Here is a 25,646-nt window from a genome sequence, read left to right as displayed (position 1 = left end):
TCATTCCTAGCAAACATTGTAATTGGCCATTCTGAGGGCACAGAGGGTAGAGCGCTTTGTGCTTTCCAGATTGGTTAAAATGTTACTGCGATTCCCTTCAGTCCTGATGAAGTTTGTTTTGTTTCTGAACTGCTGGGTAGCTGTAGCTGCCTAGGCAATTCACGAAAATTCACAAAACCAAGAAACCATAAAAGAATAAAGTATCACACTTCCACATGCAAAATTTAAAACCGCCTAATCAGCTCAATAATTTCAGTAAAATTGATTTTTCAATTAATGTCCACTGGAAAGAAAACGGATGCATTTGAAACAGGGTGCTGCTGGAGGGACCCTTTGCAAATATCCTGGATAGACAAACAGATGAACAAGTGGGGTCTAGATCGAACCAAGCCAGAACTTTCCCTGAAAGCAAAAACAGCACCTCTGAAGCTGTCAGACTTGGGCACATTATGAGAAGCAAGGTCTTGCCAGAGAAGGCAATTGTGTTAAGGAAAGTCGAAGGCAGAAGAAACAAGCAGCTGTGAGACAGACGGATTCCATAAAGGTGCCACAAGCTGTGTTTGAAGGCACTCAGCAGGTCGGTCAAAGACAGCGCATTTTGGACGGCGCTCTTTCATAGGGTCACCAAAAGTCCGGGACAATTTGACAACACATAACACCCATGATAAGCCATGCTGATGGGAGCTTACCGGGGTTGCGATCCAGAACCTCTGCAGGGCACCAGCTTTCCAGTCTGAGGCCACACTCCAGCCCTCCAATGGCTCAGGCAGTGACGGTCCTATCGAGACCGAGATGTGGATGGATCCCCCCCCCCATGCTCTCCAGATGTGGCCCCCACAGTGGTGGGCTGAGAAGAAGCGCAGTCTGGCCGACTTGCTCACTGGCTCTCTACCGGTTGGGCAAGAAAGCGGAAGCAAATCCCCAACAGAGAACAAGGAGCAATTGACGTTAGGGGCAGTGAGAAGGTAGCCATGTTGAGGGAGGAAGCTGGCTGAGACTGGCACTGACCATCCTCCTTCCCAAAAGGGAAAGCCCAGCTATTCGTGGGCACCTGTTTGGTGCCGGATGTAGAAAGCTGCACCATGACCTTTCTGGAAAGTCTAAAGGGGGGGGGGGCTCAGTTTCAGATACAGCCTTCCTCAACCTGGTGCCCACCAGATATCTTGGACCAAGCTTCCCTTATCCCAGTCCATCATATTATCCAACAGAGCTTGGCCTTCTGTGTCAAAAGCTCTGCTCAGGTAGAGAAAAACATACCCATGAGAGAGGTGTGGCATTTGACGCAACCATTTATCCTACAAGAAAATTATTTTGTGAAGGATACACCGGACACTGTTCCGGCTGTCTGGAGAAAGCAAAAGCCAGACTCACAGGCTTTGAACACTGAGGAACACAGAAGCTTTATCAAAACATGCTGATCCCATGAGACTGGGCACAGAAAACGTTTCGCAGCAGAAGCACCAGTGTGGTCATGTGGACTGACTTGACTTCTGATGAAGTGACTTTCATGGGCTTCCATGCGTAAAAGGGGACAGTGGGGGCTGGAAAATATCCTTTGAATTTGGAATAGAAACATGACTAAAAAAGGTCATTTTCAGCCTCACGAATCAAAAATTAGTCCAGCACCAGTTTCTGAGCACAGATGGCCTGACTGTTAAGGACATTTCTCAGCCATGCAAGTAAACCTCTCTCAGTGGCACCAGTGGAAATGCAAAGGGCCATAAAGATGCAAAACCTGGCTTTTCCCAGCCAGAGCAATTAGACCATGCGGTTAGACCAGGGCCGTTGAACTGCTTTCAGTCTGAGGGCCAAACTCCTTTGGTTGAGCTCTTGGGGGTCCAAGTCCGTTGCTGTGCAGGGCCAGAGGCAAAAACGGGGCAAACACCAAAGAACACAGTATCTTTTTAGAGTGAAGATTTACGGCAAGCTCACTCAGCCTTGGAAGAAGCCCTCTGCCCTCTTAGAATGGCACAGAAAAGCTGGGAAGCCACTTGGAGGGAAAATCCAATGTCTCACCAGACTTAGGAGAGGCTGCTTCCGTGTGGCTGCCTCCATGCGCAGAGCGAAGACAGACTGGTGCTTGTTTGTCGCTCTAATATAAACCCTTAACTGGCAGTCAGCACTTTTATACAAATATTTGGTGTGATTGCACTTGGAATATTATGTTCAGTTCTGGTCACCTTCCCTGAAAAAGGACGTGATTTCACTGAAAAAGCAAAGAGAAGGGCGACAAAAATTATATGGGGCCTGGAGCAATGAGGAGAGGCTACAGCAACTGGGACTGTTTAGTTAGAACAAAGGCGAGAAAGGGGAGACATGATAGAGGTGTCTAAAATAATGCATGGTGTGGGGAAGGAGAGGAGGAGGCATTTTCTCTCTCCCTCCCACAGCACTCAAGGCCCGGGTCATTCCATGAAGCTACCTGGCGGGGGGGTTATGACAGATAAAGGTTTCCTTTGCACAGCGTAAACCACCGGTTTTCAACCTTTCCCCAGCTGGGGACTGGTGAAAACAGGAAAAGCACCTGGGGACCACTGAGGCAGAAACCAAAAGCACCAGGCACATAATACAGTGTCCAGTGTGGCCGTTTGCAAACACAATACCAAAACAATGAAAATTCTCCAAAACAACCAGAAACCAAGTAACAGAGAATGCTAACAAAAGAACAAAATCCCGAAATCGGCGCAGCGTCTCTCCCCTCCCTGTCCCCCCAGTGGCACCGGCACACTCCCTTGAATGCAATGCCGACCGAGGAAGAGGTGGTGGAGCACCGCCGGCCCCTGCGCCTTCCACGGCGAGCGGGATGTGGGCTCCCAGGGACTGGCAGGAAACCTTCTGCCAACTGGGACCAGTCTTTGGACCAGTGGTTGAAACCACTGGTGCCTGCTGTGGACTTTGCTGCCAGACGAAGTATGCTGGCTGCCAGTCCAGGGGGCTTTAAGAAGGGATCGGAGAGAATCGCAGAGGAGGCCATCCGAGGCGACTCGCCCTGCTGGCCATGGGCCACCGCCTTCACCAGGTGCGCCTGCGCACGCCAGTGGCTGAGGAGCTCGGGCAGCGGGAGGCCTTGCGCCCGTCCTGCCGGAGGGATCCTGCGGGCAGCTGGCTGGCCGTCGTGCGCACAGACTGCTGGACCGGATGGACCTGGGCCTGATCCCGCAGGCAGGACTGTCTCACGCCCAGTCGAGGGCTGCCGGAAATGCTCACCTGGCTCAGCCAAGTGGCTTGTCACAAATGCGGCAAGCACCGAGGGACAACCTGTTCGGAGCGGGACAACTCCGGGAGGGAGGGTGTAAGGTGGTGTCCTGCAACAGCAGGGGGTGGACCTGATGGTCTTCATGGCCCCTTCCAGCTCTACTGTTCTGGGATTCTATGCCCGTTAGCTGGCGTTCACAAACCTTATGAAGGAGACTTTGGGCCATTCCATAGATATGAAGTGAGAGTCTTTGCTGAATATGGGCAGCAGTGCTGCTCCCAGAATCCCCTTGCCAACTCTGCTCAATCCTGGGAGTTGGGGGCTCACACCCATCCCACGCCCCCACTGCAGAATTCCATGTGCCACACACCGCAGCTTCTCAGGCTGCCGTTGCTGGAAACCTGCCCACAGAGAATACTTTGCCTGCCCTGCATCTCCGTTCGCTTTGCCTGGCAGGGGGAGCACTCTGGGCCGTCGAGCTGGTTGCATCAGGCGACTGGACGGCGTGTCTCCATGCGCCAGACGGCAGCTGCTATCAGCAATGCCCCAGTCCTCACTTTTCTGAGAAACCCCTGCAGCCACGGCCCTGCCTGCCCCTGTAGGCACAGGTGTGTGTTTCACATCGCTCGGGAAGCGAAAGACTCTGCCAAGCCAAGCTGCTGATGCAATCCTGAAACTATTTCGTACCATCCAGATATGCAAACACACACGCACACATGCACAACCAAAAGCCCATCATGAACTCTCTCCACTAGCTGGGGAGGGGAAAGTATTGTGACGTTGGGGAATATGTATATTTCAGGAATACTGCATTCCCCCCTCCAGTGCCGTACTGAAAATAAGCATCGAGGCCTTGCAGACTAATATATCGGACCAAACACAGACTCGGTCCCAGCTCCGTAAAGCTCCAGGGTCAAAGCTCCAGGAGGTTTTGATTAGCAAGGGCGTGGGCTCCAGCCGCTCCTGTTTTGCTCCCGCCTGCTCGTCCAGTCCAGTCGTGTGGGGGCCTGGAGAATGGCTTCTCCCAGGAACGATGTGTCCTCAAGGGCGACCTGTAAGCTTGCTGGCACGGCTTGCTCTCCGAGGGGTAAATGAGGCTGGCTGGCTTTGCAAAAGCCCACTGGTGCTTGCTGCTGCTAACCTATTTTGGGATGCCCTGGCCCACTCTGGCAGGGTGGTGGGGAAGAGAGATGTTAGCCAAACAGTTGTCTCAACAGGGCCCAGAAAGGATCCAGGGCCCAAGCCAAGGGTGCAAACCGAGTGCCCTCCAGATGCATCAGGCTACAGCCGTGTCGTCCTTCCTTGCATGATGCTGGCTGTTTCCCCAGTGCATTTCCTTTTTATGTTTTTTGTTTCCCGCCACAGAGCACATACTTCTGGCCTCTGAAAGATGTCTGGAGCTGGATGGGAGCTCCTGAGGGTTGGTAGCCTAAACCGTCAGCAGGGCATCGGACTGGAGAAGGCTGCCCCAAAATGACCTCGTTGTGCAGGCCGCAGGAAGAAAGCTGGAGGGAGCGTGCCAAAAGGCCGTGCTGATGAAAGGGCACGTAACCAGCACCCCTGTTCCCTGGAGGCCCACTGCTGAAAAGAGCAAGAGGTCTACTCCAGGAGTGGACTGCAGGTGGCCGGCAGCTGTGCCCCAGTCCGCTGCTTGCCTGCCTGCCTGGTGCCGTGGCGCTCATTCTCCCGAGGCACTGTGAGAAATGAAAAATTACTGTTACTAAGCGGTAAGGTGAAAACCAAAGAAAGGGTGAAATACAGGGCTAGGGTAGGATCACTGAAAGCCTTGAGGCCAAAAGGACTGAGGATGGAACCATGTAAACAGTTCTACTAAAAGTAATAGTGTTTCTTGCATCAAAGTCCTGAAAAATACCAGAGAGGGTAAAATGGGGGAGGGGGGGCAGTGGTAAAACTGTCACCGTTAGTGGAAGAGAGCAGGAAATTGATTGCCTTTTACAACTGGCCGTAAGGAGCCTGGAGGAAGGTCCGTTCGTCCTGTCTCATCCTCCCACAAGAATTAAGAAACCAGTTGGCGTCAAGTGAGAATCTACAAGGCCAAGCCGGCCTGTTGACCTCTTAGAAGGTAGTGCGCACGCTTAATAGGTTCATGAATAGCGACTGACACACCTCTCACAGGTAACGGGCTCATTAGCATGAACATGGGATGTATGAGCGGGAGGGGGAACATGTTGAGGGGTGGTATGATGTAGGCGGATGGAGAAGATTGTGACCTCCTAGTAACCCAGCCAGTGGGAGAAAAGAGGCAGGGTCTGCGAGCCGGGAAAAGGGAATACAAGGCAAGGCCTTTTGTGGAAATGGCGCGCTGCCTGTGTGGTGGGCGCCCGCTCTTGCAAGAACGAATTAAACTGTTACTGCTTGGTACTTTGCCTCCGTATCGTCACTGCTGGGATTTACTCCTCACAGCACTGAGGGCTGGGCTTCGGCAGTGTCTGCATGCTGCCGCAAGGCGGGGTATCTGTCTCGAGCTAAGCCCTCGCCCTCATCTCCTTGTGGGATTTCGGCTTGATTCAGTGCCAAAGACTCCAGTAAGTGGGAAAGCCCCAGTGTTTTTATTTATTTATTTATTTATTTATTTATATTGCGATTTATATCCTGCCTTTTTCCTACAAAGGGCTCAAGGCAGCTTACATCATCTCTCCCCCTCCATCTTATCCCCACAACAACAACCCTGTGAGGTAGGCTGGGCTGAGAGTCTGTGACTGGCCCAGAGTCACCCAGTTGGCTCCGTGGCTGAGCGGGGACTAGAACCCGGATCCTCTGAGTCCCAGTCCCGTGCTCTTCACCACTACGCCAGACTTGTTCTCGACACAAGAACCTTTTCCTCTCCCGGGTCATCACAAGGGCTGTGCGTGGCCATGCAGGGAAGGCTGCCTGTGAAGCCACTCACGGTACCCTCAGCAAATGGTTGCAACGGCTTGCCATGGGATGCCCCCTCACATCCCCAAGCGGTCCCAGTGGCTGCGCAGCCACAGTTGCTCTCCTCACCACAACTGCAAGCCCCCCACCTCTGTTGGAGATTGTTTTGCACAATCCCTGCACGAACAGCTAGCGAGGAGCCCTCCAAAAGGCCAGCAGGCGCACTGGGCGCGCTCTCACTGGCTCGTGACCCCCTTTCTCTAGCATCATGATTTTGAACATTTTATACGTGGCTCAACAGAACTGAACAAGGAAAAGATCTTGGAGTAATTGTGGACAATCTTCTAAACATGAGCCAGCAATGCGATGCAACCACCAAAAGGACAAACACTATTTTGAGATGCACTGACAGAAGTATTACTTCTAAATCATGAGAAGTAGCAGTTCCCTTATACTTCTCACTAGGCAGACCGCACCCTAGAATCCTGTGTCCAGTTCTGGGCACCGAGATTTAAAGAAGATACAGGTAAATTGGAAAGGCTCCAGCAGAGGGCAACAGAAATGACCCAGGGTTTGGAGACACTGCTCTGTGAGGAGAGACTGAGGGAACTGGGCATGTTCAGCCTTAAGAAGGGAAGACTGAGGGGGGACATGATACCCCTCTAGAAGTCCCTCAAAGGCTGCCACAAAGAGGGAGGTCAGGATCTCTTCTTGCTGATGCCAGAGTGCAGGGCACGGAATAATCATTTCAAACTGCAACTTCCCAGATCCAGGCTGGACATTGGGAAAAGCTTCCTCACTGTCAGCGCAACACGACAGAGGGACCAGCTGCCTGGCGAGGTGGGGGGCTCTCCCACACTGGAGACATTCAGAAAGGAACTGGGCAGCCCTCTGAGTGGTGTCCTGCAACAGCAGCGGTTGGTGCCAATGGCCTGCATGGCCCCTTCCAACTCTTCTTTTCTAGGAGTCTAGGATTCTATGACCATCAACCTCTCAGTCCGGCTTGGGCAAGTGCATCTGCGGGCACAAAATGGCCAGCCTCACTTGGCCAGCAGGTACCCACCACCGCCAGAGTGCACCCATCACTTCGCTTTCCCTTGATGAACGACAGAAGCTGGGCCTTCAAGAGAAATCAAACTGCAAGTGATTGTTGTGAAAAAGGGCGGCCACGAGAGCCATCCCCTCACAGCAAGCTCCTCTAGAGCAGGGTCCTCACACTTTTTAAACAGGGGGGCAGTTCACTGTCCCTCAGACTGTTGGGGGGGTGCGGAATATAGTTTGAAAAAAATATGAATGTATTCCTTATTTGTAGTGGAAAAAAACCAGGAAAAACAATACAATATTTAAAATGAAGAACGATTCTAATCAACATAAACGTATTCGTATTTCAATGGGAAGGATGGGCCTGCTCTTGGCCAATGAGGTGGTCGATGTCCGGCTCCATATTTGCCACTGCCAGTCGTCACAAGTGATGCAGGTGCATCAGTTAGTCTGGATCTGGCTGGAGATTCCAGATGTGTCGTTCGGGGAAAAGTCTGTTCACGGCACAGGTGCTGCCAAAGACAGTTGCCATTTTGAGTGCGTGGTTCCTGAGAGTAAGGTATGTCTCCGAGGGGAGAGGAGCATAGAAATGGGAAAGGCTGCTTGACTTGAATGCGTCTTTCAGAGAGTCACAATTCTGTACTTTGGCCAGTTCCATTTGGGAAATCGGATCAACAATTTCAATGTCAACAGAAAATGGGTCCGGAAAAGCTGTGTTCATGTGTTCATGGAGATGAAGCTCTTTAAATCTAATCTGAAGCGCCTTTTGCAACATTTCCAGCAACATGTTTTGTTTGGGAATGCAACTGCTGGTTTTTCCGCCAACAGGTTTTGAGTTGTGGGGAGATGGCAGAAGATGGCAGAGAAATTCAGTGAGCTTCTCTTTTTCAAAAAACCTGTGTTGTTCTTTTGATTAAAAAAGTATATTTTTTTGCAGCTTCAGAAGTTGTGCCCCTCAACCTCCTCTCCACTGCCGTGTGGTTCCTGTCCCTGCCCGGTTGGACACATCTCAGGGCTGCCAGAGCTCAGACGGTGATGGCAGAACACAGGGAACCTCCACACACACCTGCCCTCTCGGCCGACGCGATCACACGTGATGGAGAATGATCGTCAGTGACCTGTGAGGGGCTGCACTCTGCTCCTTATGCGGAAATGCCACGGTTCGTTATGTTTAGGAAATAAAATAAACCTGACACAGAAATATGCATTAATCAAAGTATTATATAGCTTAAAATATTTTTCTTACCTTCTATCTTTTTTTAGTGTCTCTCTCTCTCTCTTCCCACCGCCCTCCTCTCTTCTGTATTCAGAGCCAACGCATGCGTGCAAGAGGGGGAAGAGCCGGCGCATGCGCAATTCACGCTGGCAAGACCAGCACAGCAGCAGGAGCTGGCCAGAGCTAGCAGAGAGAGCCGGTGCACACGCAGGTGAAAGGAGCTGTCACAATTTGGCGAGTGCGCCAGCTCTCTGCTAGTCTCCGAAACTGAAAGAGTTTCAGAGTACGCCTGTGCAGGCTCAGAGCTTTGGGATTGTTTTCTCTGAACGAGTCCGAAAGCTCTGAGGTGGGCCGGGTAAATGACCTTGGTGGACCGTATCTGGCCCATGGTCCATAGATTGAGGACCCCGCTCTAGAGGATTTCTGCTTGTTTGTCTGTCTGTGTTTGACCACATAGTTTCCCACTGTTTCTGGAGGTTCTAGGTGTGTGGAAAAGTGGAGTGATTCCTTTTATGGCAGCACGGAGCTTTGACAGCGGTCAGAACGCTTGGTACTTTTAATTTATTTATTGGACAGTGCTAGCAACTGTTTCTGAGAGGAAGATATACCTTTGTGCCAACATTTATCCCTGTCAAAATCCCTGAACAGGTCTGGAAAGGGAGGGAGAGAGGGAGGGAGGGAGAAACTTTTAACAGGAATTAGAGTTTTGACAGCTGAGATTATTTAATGCTCTCTTGACAACCTCAGGAATTGTATGTGCTTCCTTCTAGGTCACTTTTGGTACTGCATCCAGAGCTTCCACTTGGTTAGTCATGACTCTTTCATGATTCAGGCTTGAGGCATAGGAATAGGGTGTGGTGGACTGAACCCCTATCCCCTAAGCCTCAAAATGTTCTGCAAAATCAGGGAGCACCATGGGCATAACGGCGATGGTCGCTCGCCTTGGCAATTACCTGCCTTTTCTACCCTGCTGGGGACTCAGGCAACGGTGCCCCTCTGTTCGTGGCCCCACTTGGCCAATCCTCCCATCCCAGGCCTTGAATCGAGCCCTCCTCCTCCTCCTCGGTTAAATTGTACTATGTGTGATGGATGCAGACTTCCTCTTTCTATCCCAGACGATTTTGCTAGTGAGGCGCTAGCGCAAGACACAACTAGCTGCAGCAGCATGTCCAGGGACGTGCCTGGAAGGACTTTGGAGGCCCTGGTTCAGCTCCACGACAGCTTATTTTCCACCCGCAGCATCCCAGGGTGAGGCTGGAGAAGAGCCTCACCCGAAACCCCGGAGAGCTGCTGCCAGTCCGTGCAGGCACCACTGAGCTGGGCCCTTTTTGCAAATGGCCTTTGCTGTATCTGCTCCACGTCCCGTGCCGCTGGAGCATGGAGCCTGCCTTCTGCGCAAACAGCCCCGTGCTCCCCGCTTGCAGGCGCAGGGCCTCTGGCGCAGCCCCCACACAACAGTGAAAAAATGAGAGGAGAGAGGCCTGGAATTTACTGGCTCAGTTTCCCAGGGTCTATTAAAAGCAAAAACAAAAGCAGGAAGGTGCCGTTGGGGGTGGGGGAAAGAAACCCAGAAGTGAAACCGAAGGATGCAGCTTCGTCTAAAAAGCCCATGAACAAGAGAGAAAAAGGAGCCACCGTGCATGAGAAATGCCTTGTGCGGCAACGCCACTGGTGGGAAGCCCCTTGCTAAGCCTCCCCCACCTGTGTCTGCCTGGGTCTCCCGCCTCCCTGGTTCAGGGGGCATATTTGGAACTGGACACACTCAGAAAATGCTGCCCTGGCCAGGGGGCTTTGGCAAACCCCAGCCCCAAAGGCAACCTGGTGGGACTAAGGGAGAACCGCGTGCCCAGGAACCCCCGGCCTGAGGCCCTGGTGGGGGCAGAGCTAGAATTGTGCCACCTTGCGGCATGCCAGCGCCCCTGTTGATACTCGCATCTCTGTTTCGCAGAGCCGTACAAGACAAAATAAAAATCAAAAGGGGTGGGGAACCCAGTGAGTGACAGGAGAGGGGTCCGTGTCCAAGCACGATGCTAGAGACCCCGGGGTCGTGTTTTCAGTATGGAAGACAGTCCCATGTTTATTCCTCAGCATTTATTCCTCAGTGAAGCTGGGAAAGGTCCGATTCCACCCTAAACCCCAGCAAGCCAACCACCGGCAGTTCAGACATCGCTGAGCTAAGCGGAGCCAGACTCTGATAGATGTGTGACCTGGACTGCCGTAGAGAATGGGGTCGACAGGGCCAAGAGTGCTCATTTCCCACCACCAGTCCTTTATTGGCCGCTTCCACCCACGGAAATGGACCTTCCAGACTGCTCAGCTCTCCCGATAGCAGTCCTGAATCTCTTCTCTTGTCCCAGCGGTCCAACATCCCAGGAATTATTGGCAGTAAAATGTCAAGACATTTTCCTGGTTGCCTCTGGTCAGGATGACAGGCGGTCTCAGATCTTGGGAGAGGGTCTCCAGCCAGGCCATGTAGAGGCTGCTGGGACATCGGCCTTTTCTGCCGATCGGCATGGTCCTGGAAGAAAAGCAAGGAAAGAGCAGGCTGTTTTTCTTGTTCGTAAAAGGAGAGCTTAGTTCTGGGGCTGGAGAGAGAAAACTAGTGGAGCGGCAAGGAGTTCATTTGCACACAAAGGAAGATCTGCTGAATCCCCACTAGACAACTAAGTTTTCTAAAACTTCACAGTCTTGGGAAAATTTGATCTGGGGGCAAATGAAGCATCCAGCTAATCATGCTTAGTAGAACAGTTTTCTGTGCAATCGTATTTCTTATGCTCCTAGACAGATACGCAGGTCAAATTCTGAGCAGGCCCAGGTGCTCCGGGAGCAGGGGGTTAACAAGCCCCCCCTACCTACTCAACGTCCCCCATGCAGATTGGAGGAGGGGAGTAAAAAAAGAGAAATAAATCTTAGTGGATTCATGGATGCTCTTCTCCATCTTTAAACTCCGCCCCAGGGGTGTGCATGGAATTTCAGTGGAGAGAAAACGGGGGGGGGGGGTTCAGAAAGTGTGCATGCATAGAATTTCAGGGGGGAAATGGGGTGCTGGTTTAAAAGCCATTTCCCAAAGTGCCATTGCCTCAATCTGAATTAGGCCCATGTTTATAGGAAAGCAAGAAAAAACCTTTGCATATAACTCCAAGATACACAATTGGCTAGACTTAGTCCACAGTCATTCAGAAAGGAAGATTGGTAGATTTTCTATGTGGAAGTTTTTGTGTTTTTTTAAAGGTTAATTGGCGATTAATATGGTTTGTACACTGCCCTACAATTCCATCATGAAGATAAATAATTCCAAATTAATTGTGAGTAGCTACATCTGTGGATGAAGCTTTACTCTCCAAATGTTTCTTTGCCTCCATCCTCCGGGAAGCACCATCAATTTTGGTTTCTATTGACTTTTTATAAAGTGCATTCTCCACAATTAATTTCCAGCTTTGCTAATCCAAAAATTGCTTTGTTTCTCTTGACTTTGGTTCCCCAATGTCTTTCCATGAAGGTTGCAGACAAAACCTGGAGGTTGTATTTTCAAAAACAGGGGATGCAGACACGATATGTTTGTGTACCTAACTGCAGTTCACCCCTGCAGGTTAGCAACCTGATGCCCCAAGATATTTTGACCTTCAATTCCTAGCCAGCATAGCTTGCTTATTTATTTATTTATTTATTTATTTATTTTATATTGCAATTTATATCCTGCCTTTTTCCTACAAAGGGCTCAAGGCAGCTCACATCATTCTCCTCCTCCATCTTATCCCCACAACAACAACCTTGTGAGGTAGGTTGGGCTGAGAGTCTATGACTGGCCCAAAGTCAGGAATTGCCAGGAATCCTGGAAGTTTAGTCCAAAACTTTTGGAAGGCAGCATGTTGGGGAAAGCGGTGTGATCTAAAACCTTTGCAGCTTCTAGAAGGGCCTGATCCAGTTCAGGACTCGCCCATAAACAGCCCAGATGCAAAGATAACAAGTTGCAAGCCAAGTGCACGGCCGGCGGCAGCCTTTGCTCACTGCTGCAGCAATCCATGGCTTAAACAACCAGTGGGTTGTCATTGCATGCAGACCAGGTCAAGGAGCGCCACGAAGCAGCCGCTTAGGAAGGGTGCAGGAATGGCAGTCTAGGAATCTGACCCAAGCAGGAAAGCATTTGCCTTTACTCTGCTCCAACTTGTAAATAACGCAAACATCACAAAGGCATCACAAGGCTCCTGTGCTCTTTTATCCAGGGAAACTGAGCCCTTGGGTGGGGACACACGACAATAATATCTTGTCTCTAACTGGTCTCTCAATATTATCTTGTGAAATAACACGCTCAGCTCACTGTCCCTCTAAACCCAGCCCTGCCACCTCCAAGCCTTGGAGAGCAACATGCGAGGACGAGGAGTGCTTTAATTCCCTTTGCAAACTGCTTATATTTTTATCTATCTAAATAGTATTTATTATTTATTTATTTAAAATGTTTGTTTGCAAAAAAAATTATTTGTTTGTTTGTTTATTTACAGTTTTTATATGCTGTCCAATTCCAGAGTCTCTGGACAGCTTACCAAAAATAAAACAAAAAAAATCATATACCATCATTCATTTTAAAAATCTCAAGACACGTTACATAAAAACCTGTATGCTGCTTGATATCCTAAGATCTTGAAGTGGTTTTATTTTAAGACATGCGTCGTTACTGGTTTTTCGGCGCCAGGTAAAGACCTTTTTATTTAAACATCATTTTAATTGTTAAAACATATGATCTGACCAGGGCAACTTCTTCTTTCTTCTCTTTTCTCCTCCTATATTTTTATTTACTTATTTTATACTGATAATTTTAATTTTATATTTGTAACTCAGTGTATTTTTTGTATTTTTGTATTTAATGGTAATTTATTATGTTCTATTGTATTTCAATGTATTTTATTGTGTTGTAAGCCGCCCCGAGGTTTCGGCAAGGGGCGGCATAGAAATGTTATAATAATAATAATAATAATAATAAAAAAATGCAACACAAAAACGGGGGCTAGATCGTGTAAAGTAATAAATATATTAAAATGCCCTGCACAGTAGAACAGAGCTGTTGACTGCAAGTCAAGAAATGTTTGGATAAATCGATCCATCAAGAGATACATCTAAAACTCTCCCTTCTTTCACTCTGAGGGCGGAATGCAATTTCAGAATTCATTCCAAGGGTGGGCACGGCTGAAGGTAAAAGGGGCAAGGTCAAAACTTCAGGATGCTAGCATATTTTAGCTTCTGGTTTTTACTGCAGGTAGCTAAGTCTTCGGAGAGATATTTAATCTTCCTAGAATGGAGGAAAACTGCACCATAGGTGGGAAATGACCCAACCAGAGATGGTGGCTTTTTAAGGAACCCCAGAAGACTGGGTTGGGACCCCAGGTGTGAGATTCCACGCTACTGACTAGCAACTTGGTCAGACCTGATCTTAACGATTGCCTGGGACCTCAGTTGTCAGGAACCCTGTAAGATCTAAGAGAGCCATCTTGGCTAAAGGGGTGGGACACAACTCAAATAAATAAGGACGGCATGCATGGCAGTGGCTTGAAGTGACTGAGTCACAAGTTGGGCAGGGTTGCTATTTCCAAGTGGGTTGCCCTGAAAGAAGCAAAACTTCACAGGTTTTTTCATGATGAGCCCACATCAGAGTCTGGTTGGTTGCGTTTTGCTGCCTCTTACTTACACGAAGATGAGGGCTGCATCTCTTGAGCAATCCAGCAAAATTTCATTCAACCTCACTTGCCGAAGTGACTAAAGGACAGAAAACAGCAATGCTTCACACCATGATATTGGTCAGGGCGGCCAAAGAGAGGTCCAATCCAGTCAAGCCATCCTGTTTCCCACCATGGTCAACCAGGTCCCTCTGGAAAGCGTCCTGTTGCACCCCAGCAAATGGTATACAGAAAGATAGACTGCCCCTGAATCGTGAAGCTCCATACATCTATGAAGACTAGCACTAATACTTATTTCTCATGCAACCCACAAACTATGTTGAAATCTCATATGAGAGAACAATTCCAGAAGCGCCCTGTCCCTTGGACTTTCTCGTGAGCAAAAGCCTCTAACTGTAGTAAGACATAGGGCTGAGGCCGCAGTTTTATTTGTGTAAGCTACTGTAGCTTTTTGAATTTCGGCTTTTAAATTCTGGATTCTAATTTTCTATTGTTACCTGCATTTTATATTGTGTTTCAATGCTATTTCTCTGCTGTTGAAAACATCCCAGAAAGCTCCAGCTATTTGGCAGTACAGAAATAAAATTTATCATCATTAGCAGGAGTTTACTCAGATCCTTCCCGGATGGAAGTTGCCAACTACAAAGTCAGGTAGGAGTTCTTTAATCATCTCCAAGTGGGGCAGAGTTGACCACGCTACAGATCCTGCCATCAAAGCTACCACTGGCCTTAGCTTCTTGCTGAGACAACATCCTCCTACTGGCCCTGTAGTAGGGAGCTTCCATCACCAGGACTCATGCTAAGAAAAGGGTCTGCCATTTCTGCCATAGATCAGGAACCTCATTTCCTGGGCAAACATCACAGAAACTAGGCATGAAACGTCAACCACTGCTTCCGGGAGGCCACTGACCCAGGCCTGGGGGGCTTCCTATGGCCCAAGGACACAACTTTGCAGGTTTGTCTTAAAGCAAGGGGGGGAAAATCCACATCATTTCAGGGGCATCCCCAGCCCCTTGGACCTCCCTGCAAGCTGCCCTCCAAAGGATGAAAGGACCCATCAATTTCCCCCATTTTTGGCAGCCAACCACAACAGAATCCCCTCATGGCCAAAATTACCTGGCCGACAAATCAGCTGCCCTCTTTTTGCCGCCACTGCTGGCAAATTCAGCAGCACGGTGGCAGCACGGCCGTGGGGACTGCATGCAGCCACGGACGAGGCGCTGTCCACCCAGCCTTAGAGGGATGCGGCCTGGTCCCTCTAAGTGCTCAAAGTCCCATCAACGGGCTCAAACCTTGGCCTTGTTTTTGGCAACCTCCTCGTCAGAAATCTTCCACGGACAGCCGTGCCTCATCTCGTTCACTGCCGCCTCGTCTTTGAAGCCATCGTTCAGCCTGAAAGGGGCGATCAGGTCATCGAATCTCTTCACGCTGCGGACGAAACGAAGGCGTCCCCATGAGCAAGCAAACCATCGCTTGGGCATAAAGAGCCTGCTGCGGGTTTCTCTTTTCCTGCATTTGCCGTGAAGCCCTGAGCCCCCGACGCGCTTGGAGGACTGGCCCCCGTTTGTGTGGCGCCTCGGCCAGTCTGACGTTTGGAGCGGGTCTGCATTGCTCTGACCTGGCAAGCACCTGCACCGGCTGCCGAATAGTTGGAAGTTCTGCTCCCCTTGTAGCAAGAGAGTTGGACTATTCCGCCGAAGGGCCAAAGTCCATTTTGCAGGCCTTTCGGGGCTGCAGTCCAGTGGAGGCAGGGGACAGGGGGAGGCCAAAAATGCCCGCCTGCTATAGCTCCGGGCCCTTGCTACTAAATCTCAGGGAGGGGCATTTAGCATCAGGGGGGAAACCGTGCAAGGTCGGGACAGTCAGCAGTTGGGGGAAGAGGCCAGGGCCTAGGAGAGAGAGATGGCCCTCTGGGAACTCCGGAGGGGATAGATGGGGTGAGGACTGACCCCAGGACCTGAGGTTTACCACCCCTGCTTGGGGCCCCAGGTCTCTTAAAGCCCTCAGTGAGCCTTTCCCAACCTGGTCCTGCCCAGATTTCTTGGACTACAACTTCCATCGCTCCCATCATTGCTCAAGCCACCAGGGGATTTTGGGTCTGTAGTCCAGCTTACCTGGCAGACACCAGTTTTGGGAGGGCTGGCTTAAATCACTTGAAATGGGTGGGCAGTGATGGCTAAGCCCATTCTAGAGGACAAATCGCTGCCGCAGAAACGACTTACTGTTCTGGGCGAGGTTTCTGGTTAAGGTCTGGAAGGACGTGGACTTCGTGGAACCCAAGCCGGAACTTGCTTAGCAGGGAGATGATCCTACAGCGTGGGAAAGGGAGGGAGAGCCGGATTTCCAAAGCACGAGGAATGCATGCGCTGCTTCCGTGTTGGTCCCCCACACACAGTGCGGGGAGATTATAACCGGTCAGTAATGAAAGGGCCATCCCTCTCCCCTGGGGGCGGTTTGGTCATATTTTAGGCTTGGCCTGCCGGTGTGGCAGATAACCCAGGATGTCGCAGTTTCCTACCCCTTCTAAGCTTAGCCTAAGGGCAACGCTGTGTGTGTGGGAGGGAATTTAAGGGTGGCCACGGCAGAGCAGAGAAGGGCCAAAGTCCAAGAGCTGGGACCCTGGTCAACATCACCTCCTTGCCTCCTGCATGGGGAAAACCAAAAGGTGTCTTCATTTATTAGATTTATATCTCTTTTTTATTGGAATGAACTCAAAGCTGCTTACATCATCTCCCTCCTCCTGCGCTCAGTCTTGTCCCCACAACAACGACCCTGCGAGGTAGGTTGGACTGAGAGGCTGTGACTGGCCCAAAGTCACCTGGAGAACCCCATGGAAGAGCAGGGACCAGAACCCTGATCACCCGAGTCCCAGTCCCAGACCCATAACCACTACACCACACTGCCTCTCTGTGGAGGAAAGTTAGAACTGGAGACCACCTTTCTTCAATTGGGCACCCTCCAGGCATGTTGAACTCCAACTCCCAGCACCACCCCCTCCAAAGAAGCCTCCTTATGCTAATAGGCCAGGGGAGGTCATGTGATTCTTCCTGACCCATACAAAAGGCTGTGGGGTGGGCTCGCTTGCAAGTCTGTGTGGGATGGCGGCAGCCTGGAATCTGCATGTTGTGCGCAAAACCCGAGCGTCTGTGGAAATGTGAGTATGGGAGGCCACCCAGGGCGACTTTGGCCACCCCCTGCAAGCGTAGATTATGGATCGAGCCAACTGGGGGCGCTGAATTACTCAAGCGCTCCAGCCATTCTGACACCATTTCCAGACTTACGCCTTCCGCTCGTCGTCCATCCTGCTGATCTGCCCGCCGACAAACACCCGGATCGTGCATTTCGCCCACCTCTTCTTGCGGTGCAGGAGGTATGGGAGGAGGAGCGTCAGGCCTGCCAGGCGGGAAAGTGCAGAGTGGTTCTTCCACAGAACGCGGGCGGCCATGATGGAAGTGGGACCAGTGGCTACAAGAGCCTCCCGTGGTGGACGCCAGGTCCTGTGGGCAGGTGGAAACGCTCCCGGGGCCTCGCATACGAGCCCTGCCCAAGCCCAGCCCAGCCCAGCCCAGCATCCACGGAGCTGCAGCGCCTTGTGTCTCGGACCAGCTCCTGGGACCAACGCTTCCTATTTTGGGATTACCATTTGTTTGCAACGGGAATTGGGGTGGAAGACCAGGGCCAGCAAGGCTTTCCTCATGCTTGGAAGAGGAGCCAATGCTCTGGTGACGTCCCGATGAAGCATGATCACGCCCAACTTCATGCCACACAAAATTGCTTTGTGGGACCCATCTAGGGGGCATCTCCATCTGCCCCATACCACCATCCTGCACGGCTTAGGCCCAGCAGCTGTTTGCACCCATATGAAATTGTGTGAACCACAAGACTGGCCATGGACAATCCACTCCCTGGTTCCCAATATTTGCAAATACCCGTTTGGTAGGTCTTCTTGGTGGTGACTCCAGAGCTGTGGAACTCCCTTTGCAAGGAGCTCTGTCAAGTCCATCCTCCTCCCACCGTTTAATGGTCACTGAAGGTCTTCCTATCCTGCAAAGTCCCTTATGAAGAATTCTAGGCTGGCCCTTAGGTATTCCAAACCAAGGTTGATGATATGATCAACAAAATCCTGATTTGAGTGGGCCAGTCCCCATCAGCTTCGTGTCAGAACCAAAGGAGATCTCCTCAGGACCCCATGGCAGGCTGTAGCAAGTCTGGACGTAAATCCAGTGGAACACTGGATCTGGAGTGGATGGGGAGATGGACAACCCTTCAAGATGGCCACCAGGAAGGCCTCCCATCTGGGGAAGCTGCACATTCAACAGACCCATCCAACAGATCCTCAGTGTGGCCACCAGCACCTCCACATCCTCCACAATCGCTTCCAGCACCCGTGGAGCAGAGGTGGCAATGGGTCTGAGTGAAGCCCCAGAGCAGGAGAACCCACCTGGGGACACACAGTCCTCCCTTGCTGAGACCTTCCCAGGAGGTGCAACCCAGCCTTACCCCCATCATCAAACAGCCAGTAGATGTCAATACTTTTCTTGCCCTGATCCATCTGGAAGATGGTGCTTGCTTGTTGTTCTGCTACCAGAGCACTGGGATCCACTGGAAAGACACAAACAAGGCAAGACTGTGCTGCGGAAGGAAGCGTCCAAGAAGCAGGAAGGTCCCATGTGATGGATGAAGTCCCAGATGTGCAGCCTCATGCCCCAGATGTGTTGGATGGCAGCCCCCGTCATTCCCAGTCAGCACGGCAACAAGGCCAGGGCCAAAATCCAAAAATAGCTACACATTTTAGATTAACGTTATTGCTACCGGTAACGAAAGCCTGGGAACAGCTTCTTGACCTTCCAGAATTGCGGGGACAGGAGACTGCACAGAGGCAGGAAAGGGGGACTGTCCATCTGTGTGAAAACCTCAGAGGGATGGACTGGGAGCCCAGGATGGTCAGATTGGGAGCCCAGACAGGAAGATCTGCCCTTCTACTCCCAATGTTTACCCAAAACAGCAACTATTGCATTCATGTTTTATATGACTTCCTACCAGGGTACTTCTACCTTACAGCCTTAAGAATGGTTTAATAGCTATTGGGAACTGGAGTTCTGGGAAAGGACCAGGAAGTTCTCCCTGATCCTCTCCTGAACTACAGCTCTCTGTATTCTTTGAGAAATCAGTGACAGCAAAATTGGTATGCAACTCCCATTCTCCATATGGCGCTTTATCCCAGCCTTCCTTCGCCTGCTGCCGTCCAGATGTGGAATGCGAGTCCCACCATTCCTAGACAGCCTGAGCAGTGCTGGGGAAAGCTGATCGCGGAGGTACAGCCTCAGAAACATGGCCTTAGGTCACTGGTGGCTCCGAGTTTTAGAACCGAGGAAGAGGAGGAAGAGGACGAGCCTGCAGACCCAAATTGTCCAAGCCCACCCTCCCGGCAATGCAGCGCATGCGGCTTGGATCCAAGTGTAGCCAGAGATGAGGCTACGCTCGGTGCAAGAGGAATGTTTAAGTTCACAAAGAGGAGGGCGATCTGAACTGACATGTGCCCATCACGGCTGGTGCATCTTCGTTCTTCTCCGGATCTTCCGCTGGGTCAAAAACTGGATTAACTGGAGAAGGGAAGAAGAGCAACACGCGTAACAGAGATACGGCATTGTGCAGTAAATGTAACTGCACACTTGCACATGCACTAGCGACAACGACCACATAAACACACTCAGGGTGTTTTTCCTTAGTCATCAACTGTTGAAAAGCCTTTGCAGGGTTTGTTTTCAGTTCAGCTTTGCTGCTAAGCATTCATTCATTACTCCGATATAAAATACAGCAAATGCTTGTAATATATAAGAAAGTGAGACAGACAAATTGGTCTGTGTAACCCAGACTTGAGATTGCAATACTGGGAATTCCATTCCATCTGATTAGCATTTCCATTCTAATAAGAAGCAACCAACCACAGTGGGTTTTGTTTTCCCCAATTCAGGAATGTTTGGGGAAACTTTTTTCAGGTCTCACCACTTGCACAAAGAGTAATTTGTGCAAGCTGGTTAAATTGTTTTGTTTCGTCATGGTGGTAGAGCTTAAACTTTGTGCAAATAAGGTCACACTTTTTTAAAAAAAATCCCCTGTTCTTTCATAAGTGTGCAATAGCGCAGATTCAGCTGTAGGATACTTGTAACCTGGTCTTTTCAATTTCCCAGTAGATTCATGGGAGCACCAAAGTGGAGTAGATGATCTACAAAGGAACTGATAAGGAAAGACTGCATTTAGGCTCATCTGTGAACAGGTGGGAAGGACTGAGGGGAAAATAGTAGCAAGACGAAGGGCAGACTCCTTTGCGCAATTCGGAAGCCCCGAAGGACAGAAAGGGAGCAAGTGTCCCAAAAGGCACTGTTTAGCAAGGCTGCAGGTGTGCATTGCATTCAGACAAGAGTCCATAACAAAGCCTCGGGGCAGTTTTGGTTCTGTGGACTGCCAAGCAAAGCCCACCTCGCCTTGCAACCCAGGAGAATGGGACCCAAGCTTTGCCCGGATTCCAGTTTTCGTCCAGTGCACATCCCCCGATACAAGCGAAAGACTAGTAGATCCATCTGGACCTGCCTTCACTCCACAGGCCTTGAGTCACGTGCTCCTTGGATTCTCCATTCCTTGCTTGCAAAGCAGTGGTTGCTTCAGTGGCCATGGACCAACCAGAATCCAGGAAGCCCCCACCCCGGAAGAAGGTGAGGTAGGGAACTCACCGTGAGCTTGCATTAACCGGGAAATGTTCAGCCCATCCTTCATGCGCATCATGCACACGCCATACCTGAAGTCAAAAGCATCGCTGGATTGGAGAGACAACACAAAACCAAAGATCAAAAGCCAATGCAAGATTGGAAAGTTCAGGTCAAGAGGGAGCAACTTATAGCCCTACATGTACTGTTGACTGCCCACCAACATAGCCAATGAAGAGGGGTGAAGGGAGATGCTGGCCAACATATCGTGAAGGTTGCAAGTTCACCCACGGATCAGATTGGTGGACCTCATGGGAAAGCTTATGGGTCTGAGAACCAGCCAGTACGGGAGTGCTGTCCACCAACGTCCAAAGCTCTGGACCCACTGAGAAACCACCACTTCTGATGGCTCCTCCACCAAGTTGTCCCTGCACTGGGATCAGTGCTCCTCTTCTTTGGGATGGAAGCAGAGAGCCCCCTGGTCATGCGCTTGCAGTTGCACCTGCCGCCTTCTGTGCCCCAGACCATGCTTGTGGTGAGAAGGAGAAGTAGGGCAGGCCATGCCATGGACTACCTGCTCCCTGGTTTCCTCCCCGCCAAGCACACAAGGGGTGCCAAGGAGGAGGAGCAGCAGGAGCGAGAGCAGCCCGTGACCATGGTGGTGAGGTGGTGGACCAGCTGAGGGAGGAAGCCCGGGGAGCCTTCAAACACCAGGGGCTGGCACCGGCCCGAGAATAAGCAGACTGTTTGGTGTCCACCTGGTCTCAAGACTCTCTTTCTCCCCAGCCTGAACTGGTGAGACTAAGGGAGAAGTCCCTTGCCCAAGAACTCAGGCCAAAGGAGAGGCTGGGTCTGAGCTCCAAAACACAGAACTGCTCTTTCAAACTCAAATAAAGATGGAGCAGAAGGACTGCTTTATTTTGCAGCATGCTGCTCTCCCAATCGAATAATGCGGTTCTTAAAATCTCAAGAAATAAACCTGAGGGCAGGGAGACGCTTGGGCAGGAAGAAGAGAGTCCCTCGGCATTCTGGTGCCACTCTGGGGCCCCGGGCATCCACAAGACCCGGCCTTTTCAGCTGCCAAACTCACTGCAGGATTCCGACATGTTCCTCCACTGTCCGCGGATGGGCCGTCTGCCAGTTCTTCTTAAATCCAATCACAAGGACGTTGGGTTTCATCCTCCCCAGGCCTGCGGCCTGTTTGGGAAAGCAGATGAAGGTTTCGAAGATACAGTTGTGATTGTAGCCGCAGCTGGAGCTCTGACTTCTCTCCGTGGAGCAATCAAGGCCTGGGCTACCTGCCTCCCTGCAGGATATCTAGACCCCGCTCCCGGTTTTACCTGCATGAGGATCCGCACACCGCTTCTCAAGTCCTCAGCTAAGACATCGGTGCAGAAAGCTTTGACCTTCCTCGTGGCCAGCCACTTCGCGTGGCCTCTGGAAGAAAGTCTGAGCTCGGGCATCGCCCACTTGCATGGCCCCTGCGGTAAAGCGGGAAGACACGACGGAAGGCAGTGGCCAAATCGTGGCACAAGCATGCTTTTCGGCCTACGTCGCACCAGGCTTGCCAGCCACAGCTGCGCCGCCCACCCTGCAGAATGCTCAGAAAGGCTTCCGGGCAGAGGGTGGCTAATGCTAGCCCCCCAAAGCCACCTTCGCCTCCTTACCAAGTTTACAGCTTTTTCTCTTGGTAAGAAAAAGGGTGGGAGCAGCAGTGGGACAACACAGCAGGGCTACAAAAGGAAGACAACCATGTCTGGATGGACACACACACACACCCCAACGTGATTTTAAAAAACCATCTGCAAGCACTCCGCACACCTCCATATTCTGACATGGGAAAACTTGGTGTATTTCTGTGTGCGCCTATTTTTACAGAGATAGAATTGATTCTGCTTCAGACCCACTTGGTACTGGAGTAACACTGCCCCGTTTGATTTAGCGCCAGAGCAATGCTGACTGAGAGCTGAAGATCAAAAGCATTCTCTTTCGGCTTTAAACTAAATGCAGGTGGATGCAACCCTCACCCGTGTTTCAGTTCGGCTGGGCAATTTCAAAAGCCCTTAGCAAGCCACGAGTTCAGACTTGGTAGCCTAATTTGGGGTGGGGGGCAAGGGGAGGAAGGCAGGGTCTAGCATCCTGCCAGAAATGCTGGCATTCTCTGACCCCCGTCAGGTTTCCCTTTTCTTCCGGAGCTTGGCTGCATCGCACCCAGTAGCTGGGGGAAGCTTTTCGGCAGCAATGCTGTCGCACCAGAATGTATTTTGGGTTCCGTGGTCTTGAGAAGGCCATGAGGACCTGCTAGTTTTACAGAAGGCCTTCTTCTGTTGCAGATAAGAACTGCTAGAAGGCGTGTGCTAAATTTCACATGTGTGAAATGTGTGCACACGTGTGTGTGTGCAGTGGGCTAAATTTAGGACTCAACCTGGGAAGTGTAGGGATGGATATCTGTACTTCTACACCACTGGGACTAGCTTCATGTGGTTTTCTGTCCAGTTTGCCCAGTTCTTCCGCCTGCTGTGGTGGGTCCCCACCCACCATTAGTATGCGGCCTCTGGCAGATTGTCTGCAAAAGGAAGAGGTCCTCAAAGGAAAATAGGTTCTCCACCCATGAGCATCTCCTGCGAATCACTGTGGAAAAGATTTCATCAAAAACCAGCACGTGCAACTTGAGACCTGCGAGCTTCAAAGCTGAGCGCAGGGACAGGTACTCACGACAAAGACGTTCCCGCATATCATCAGGCTCAGGTTCTTGGTGAAGGTGCCCACAAAATCCACCAGCGCTGGGCGGAAACTGGGAGGGCCAGTGAGAACGAGGCACTGCGGCCTGCGGGTGAAACAAGGAGAGGCCACTGAGGGGCAGTGCTGTACAGCAGGGGCCCGCTGAAAGGCGGCGGTGGCGGCGATGGGCGCGCGTGTGGTGGCGGTGGCAGCCTGCTTGCTCGGAGAGGCCCGAGCGAGTCCAACACCGTCGGCGAGTGAGCAAGCCACCAGGCGGGGCGAGGCAGGCGCAGCGAGTCCAAAACCTCTGAGGCGGGCAGATAAATGGGCGTGGTGGGCCGGATCCGGCCCGTGGGCCGTAGTGTGAGGATCCACGCTATAAAGAATGGAGCAGATATCCTTGAGTAAGGAATTGAAATGTATCATAGCTAGGCATGCGCAAGGAATCTGTGTGGGCTGGATTTGCCAGATGCCCTGGTTGTGGCTTCTGAACTCCAGTCCACTTGTGACTTCCCTCTTTCGCATCCGGCACTGCTCACGAGGAAGGCTGCCAGTTATGCAGCCAAGGGCCATGCGCCTTTGCGGATTCCTCTTGGCTCAGCTTGTTTTGCATGAGAGGAAGTCTGCAGATCCTGGAGGATGGATTCCGAAATGATTCGTCCCAACCCTATTCATGACCCGGCCTGCCAGCTGCCCAACCCTCCCTCAGGGACTGCAGAGTGTTAAATATGGGTTGAATAATATTCTTCCTCTGGAGACAGAATTTGCCTTAATTTGGTGGGGCTACTGGGCAAATGGAGAATGCCCCATTTGGGCTCTGGAGCTTCATCTTCAAAGATATTAACATTTTATTCCAGCTGTCAAAGAGGACAGTGATACAATATATGCCTCTCCTACAGATAAAACTTCAAATGTTTAAATGTTCTATTCTGGCTTGTACGGTACGGAAGGCCAACACTGGAGGATCTGGTGGGGGTTCTTCCCCCCCCCCCTTTTTTTCTTATAGTGATCTTCCACTGCTCTGCCCAGTGGCCATTTCTCTCTGGTCCTTTATAGCTAACAAAATCACGAAAGCCATTAGGGAAAGGGACACGGGCAAACCATCTGGTCTAGACAAGTTTCCACTTGAGTGGCATAAATCATTTCCCACCCTGTTACTTCCAAAACTTCATCTTTATAATCATCTTTTTACATCAGGCCTGCTTTCTTCATCATTAAATAATGCTTGCATTGGCGTGATTCCTAAATCCGGGCAAAGATCATATTGACTATGCTTAACTCCTGGCCTCTTTCATAAATTAGCGTAGATATCAAAATATCAAAAGCAACTGTGGCTGATAGATTGCAAGCCATTATTGCAGCTTTGAACAACAGACGTGGACAGAATCGACCGGGTAGGTTTTCGTTCTTTGGATGCTGAAAAGGCCTTTGACAAAATCCACTGGCAATTTATCTTTCCAGCTTTGAACAATTTGGGTTTCCTGCAGAATTTATGAAATGGGTTAGACTTTATATTCAGTCCCAAGAACCAGAGTCATGACTAATGGTTGCATTTTAGCTTCCTTCTCACCTGAGAGATGTGCTAGGCAGGAATGGACACTTTCTCTGATCATATTTGATTCATGTTTGGAACCTCTGTCTAACTCTATCAGGCAGAACGATTGTGCATGATAATTTAGAATCCTACATCATTTTCTTAGCTGATGATCTTACTGTTTACCCAGTGACAATGCCTCTCCCCCTTTTTTTGGGGAGGAAATTATCAGATAAACTTTGTGTTGCAACATATTTATCAATGCATGTGCAGTTTTGCTGTCTATTTCCCAAAAGTTAATGTGGGATCAGCACAAATGGATTCTTTGTGACTTTCTGACAGCTAAAACACTGATATAAAAGTAGAAGGCTGAATGTAAGGGACTGAATTTAAACCATGTTTAAATATAGACTTGATCTGTAAATGGGTGTTTACTTAGATATTTGCTCAGCCTTTGTTCAAGATGAGATATAGTTTGCTGAAACATCTGTTTTTAAATACAGTGGTACCCTGGCTCACAAACTTAATCTGTTCCAGGACTCTGGTCATGGCCCAAACTGGTCGTGAGCCAAGTCAAATTTCCCCATAAGATTCAATGTCAATGAGGTCAATCCGTTCTGTAACCATTCTTTAAATCAGAAAAATGTGAAGCAAAGTGACAAAGAACAACAAGGATCACGGCCGTTCC

The 25,646-nt window shown here is 50.5% G+C and overlaps 1 protein-coding gene across 1 annotated transcript in view; it reads right to left on the bottom strand.

Annotated features, from left to right (window-relative positions):
• Positions 1-10,706: 10,706 nt before the first annotated feature.
• The window catches only part of SLC12A3 (solute carrier family 12 member 3), a 33,263-nt gene continuing 18,323 nt past the window's right edge, over positions 10,707-25,646 (bottom strand). The window contains exons 16-26 of the mRNA XM_044434081.1: positions 23,419-23,530; positions 22,044-22,184; positions 21,794-21,900; positions 20,731-20,813; positions 19,534-19,602; positions 18,500-18,601; positions 17,281-17,392; positions 16,222-16,308; positions 15,292-15,427; positions 14,011-14,078; positions 10,707-10,848 (exon numbers count right to left, since the gene is read on the bottom strand). Of these exons, the coding sequence (XP_044290016.1) occupies positions 10,707-10,848; positions 14,011-14,078; positions 15,292-15,427; positions 16,222-16,308; positions 17,281-17,392; positions 18,500-18,601; positions 19,534-19,602; positions 20,731-20,813; positions 21,794-21,900; positions 22,044-22,184; positions 23,419-23,530 (1,159 nt within the window). The remainder of the gene's footprint in view (positions 10,849-14,010; positions 14,079-15,291; positions 15,428-16,221; positions 16,309-17,280; positions 17,393-18,499; positions 18,602-19,533; positions 19,603-20,730; positions 20,814-21,793; positions 21,901-22,043; positions 22,185-23,418; positions 23,531-25,646) is intronic.

This window comes from Varanus komodoensis, unplaced genomic scaffold, assembly GCF_004798865.1.
Source record: "Varanus komodoensis strain SLA01 unplaced genomic scaffold, ASM479886v1 scaffold27, whole genome shotgun sequence".
Lineage (NCBI taxonomy): Eukaryota > Metazoa > Chordata > Lepidosauria > Squamata > Varanidae > Varanus > Varanus komodoensis.
Note: the sequence above shows the minus strand (reverse complement) of the source record. Positions and strands in the feature narration are given on the sequence as shown.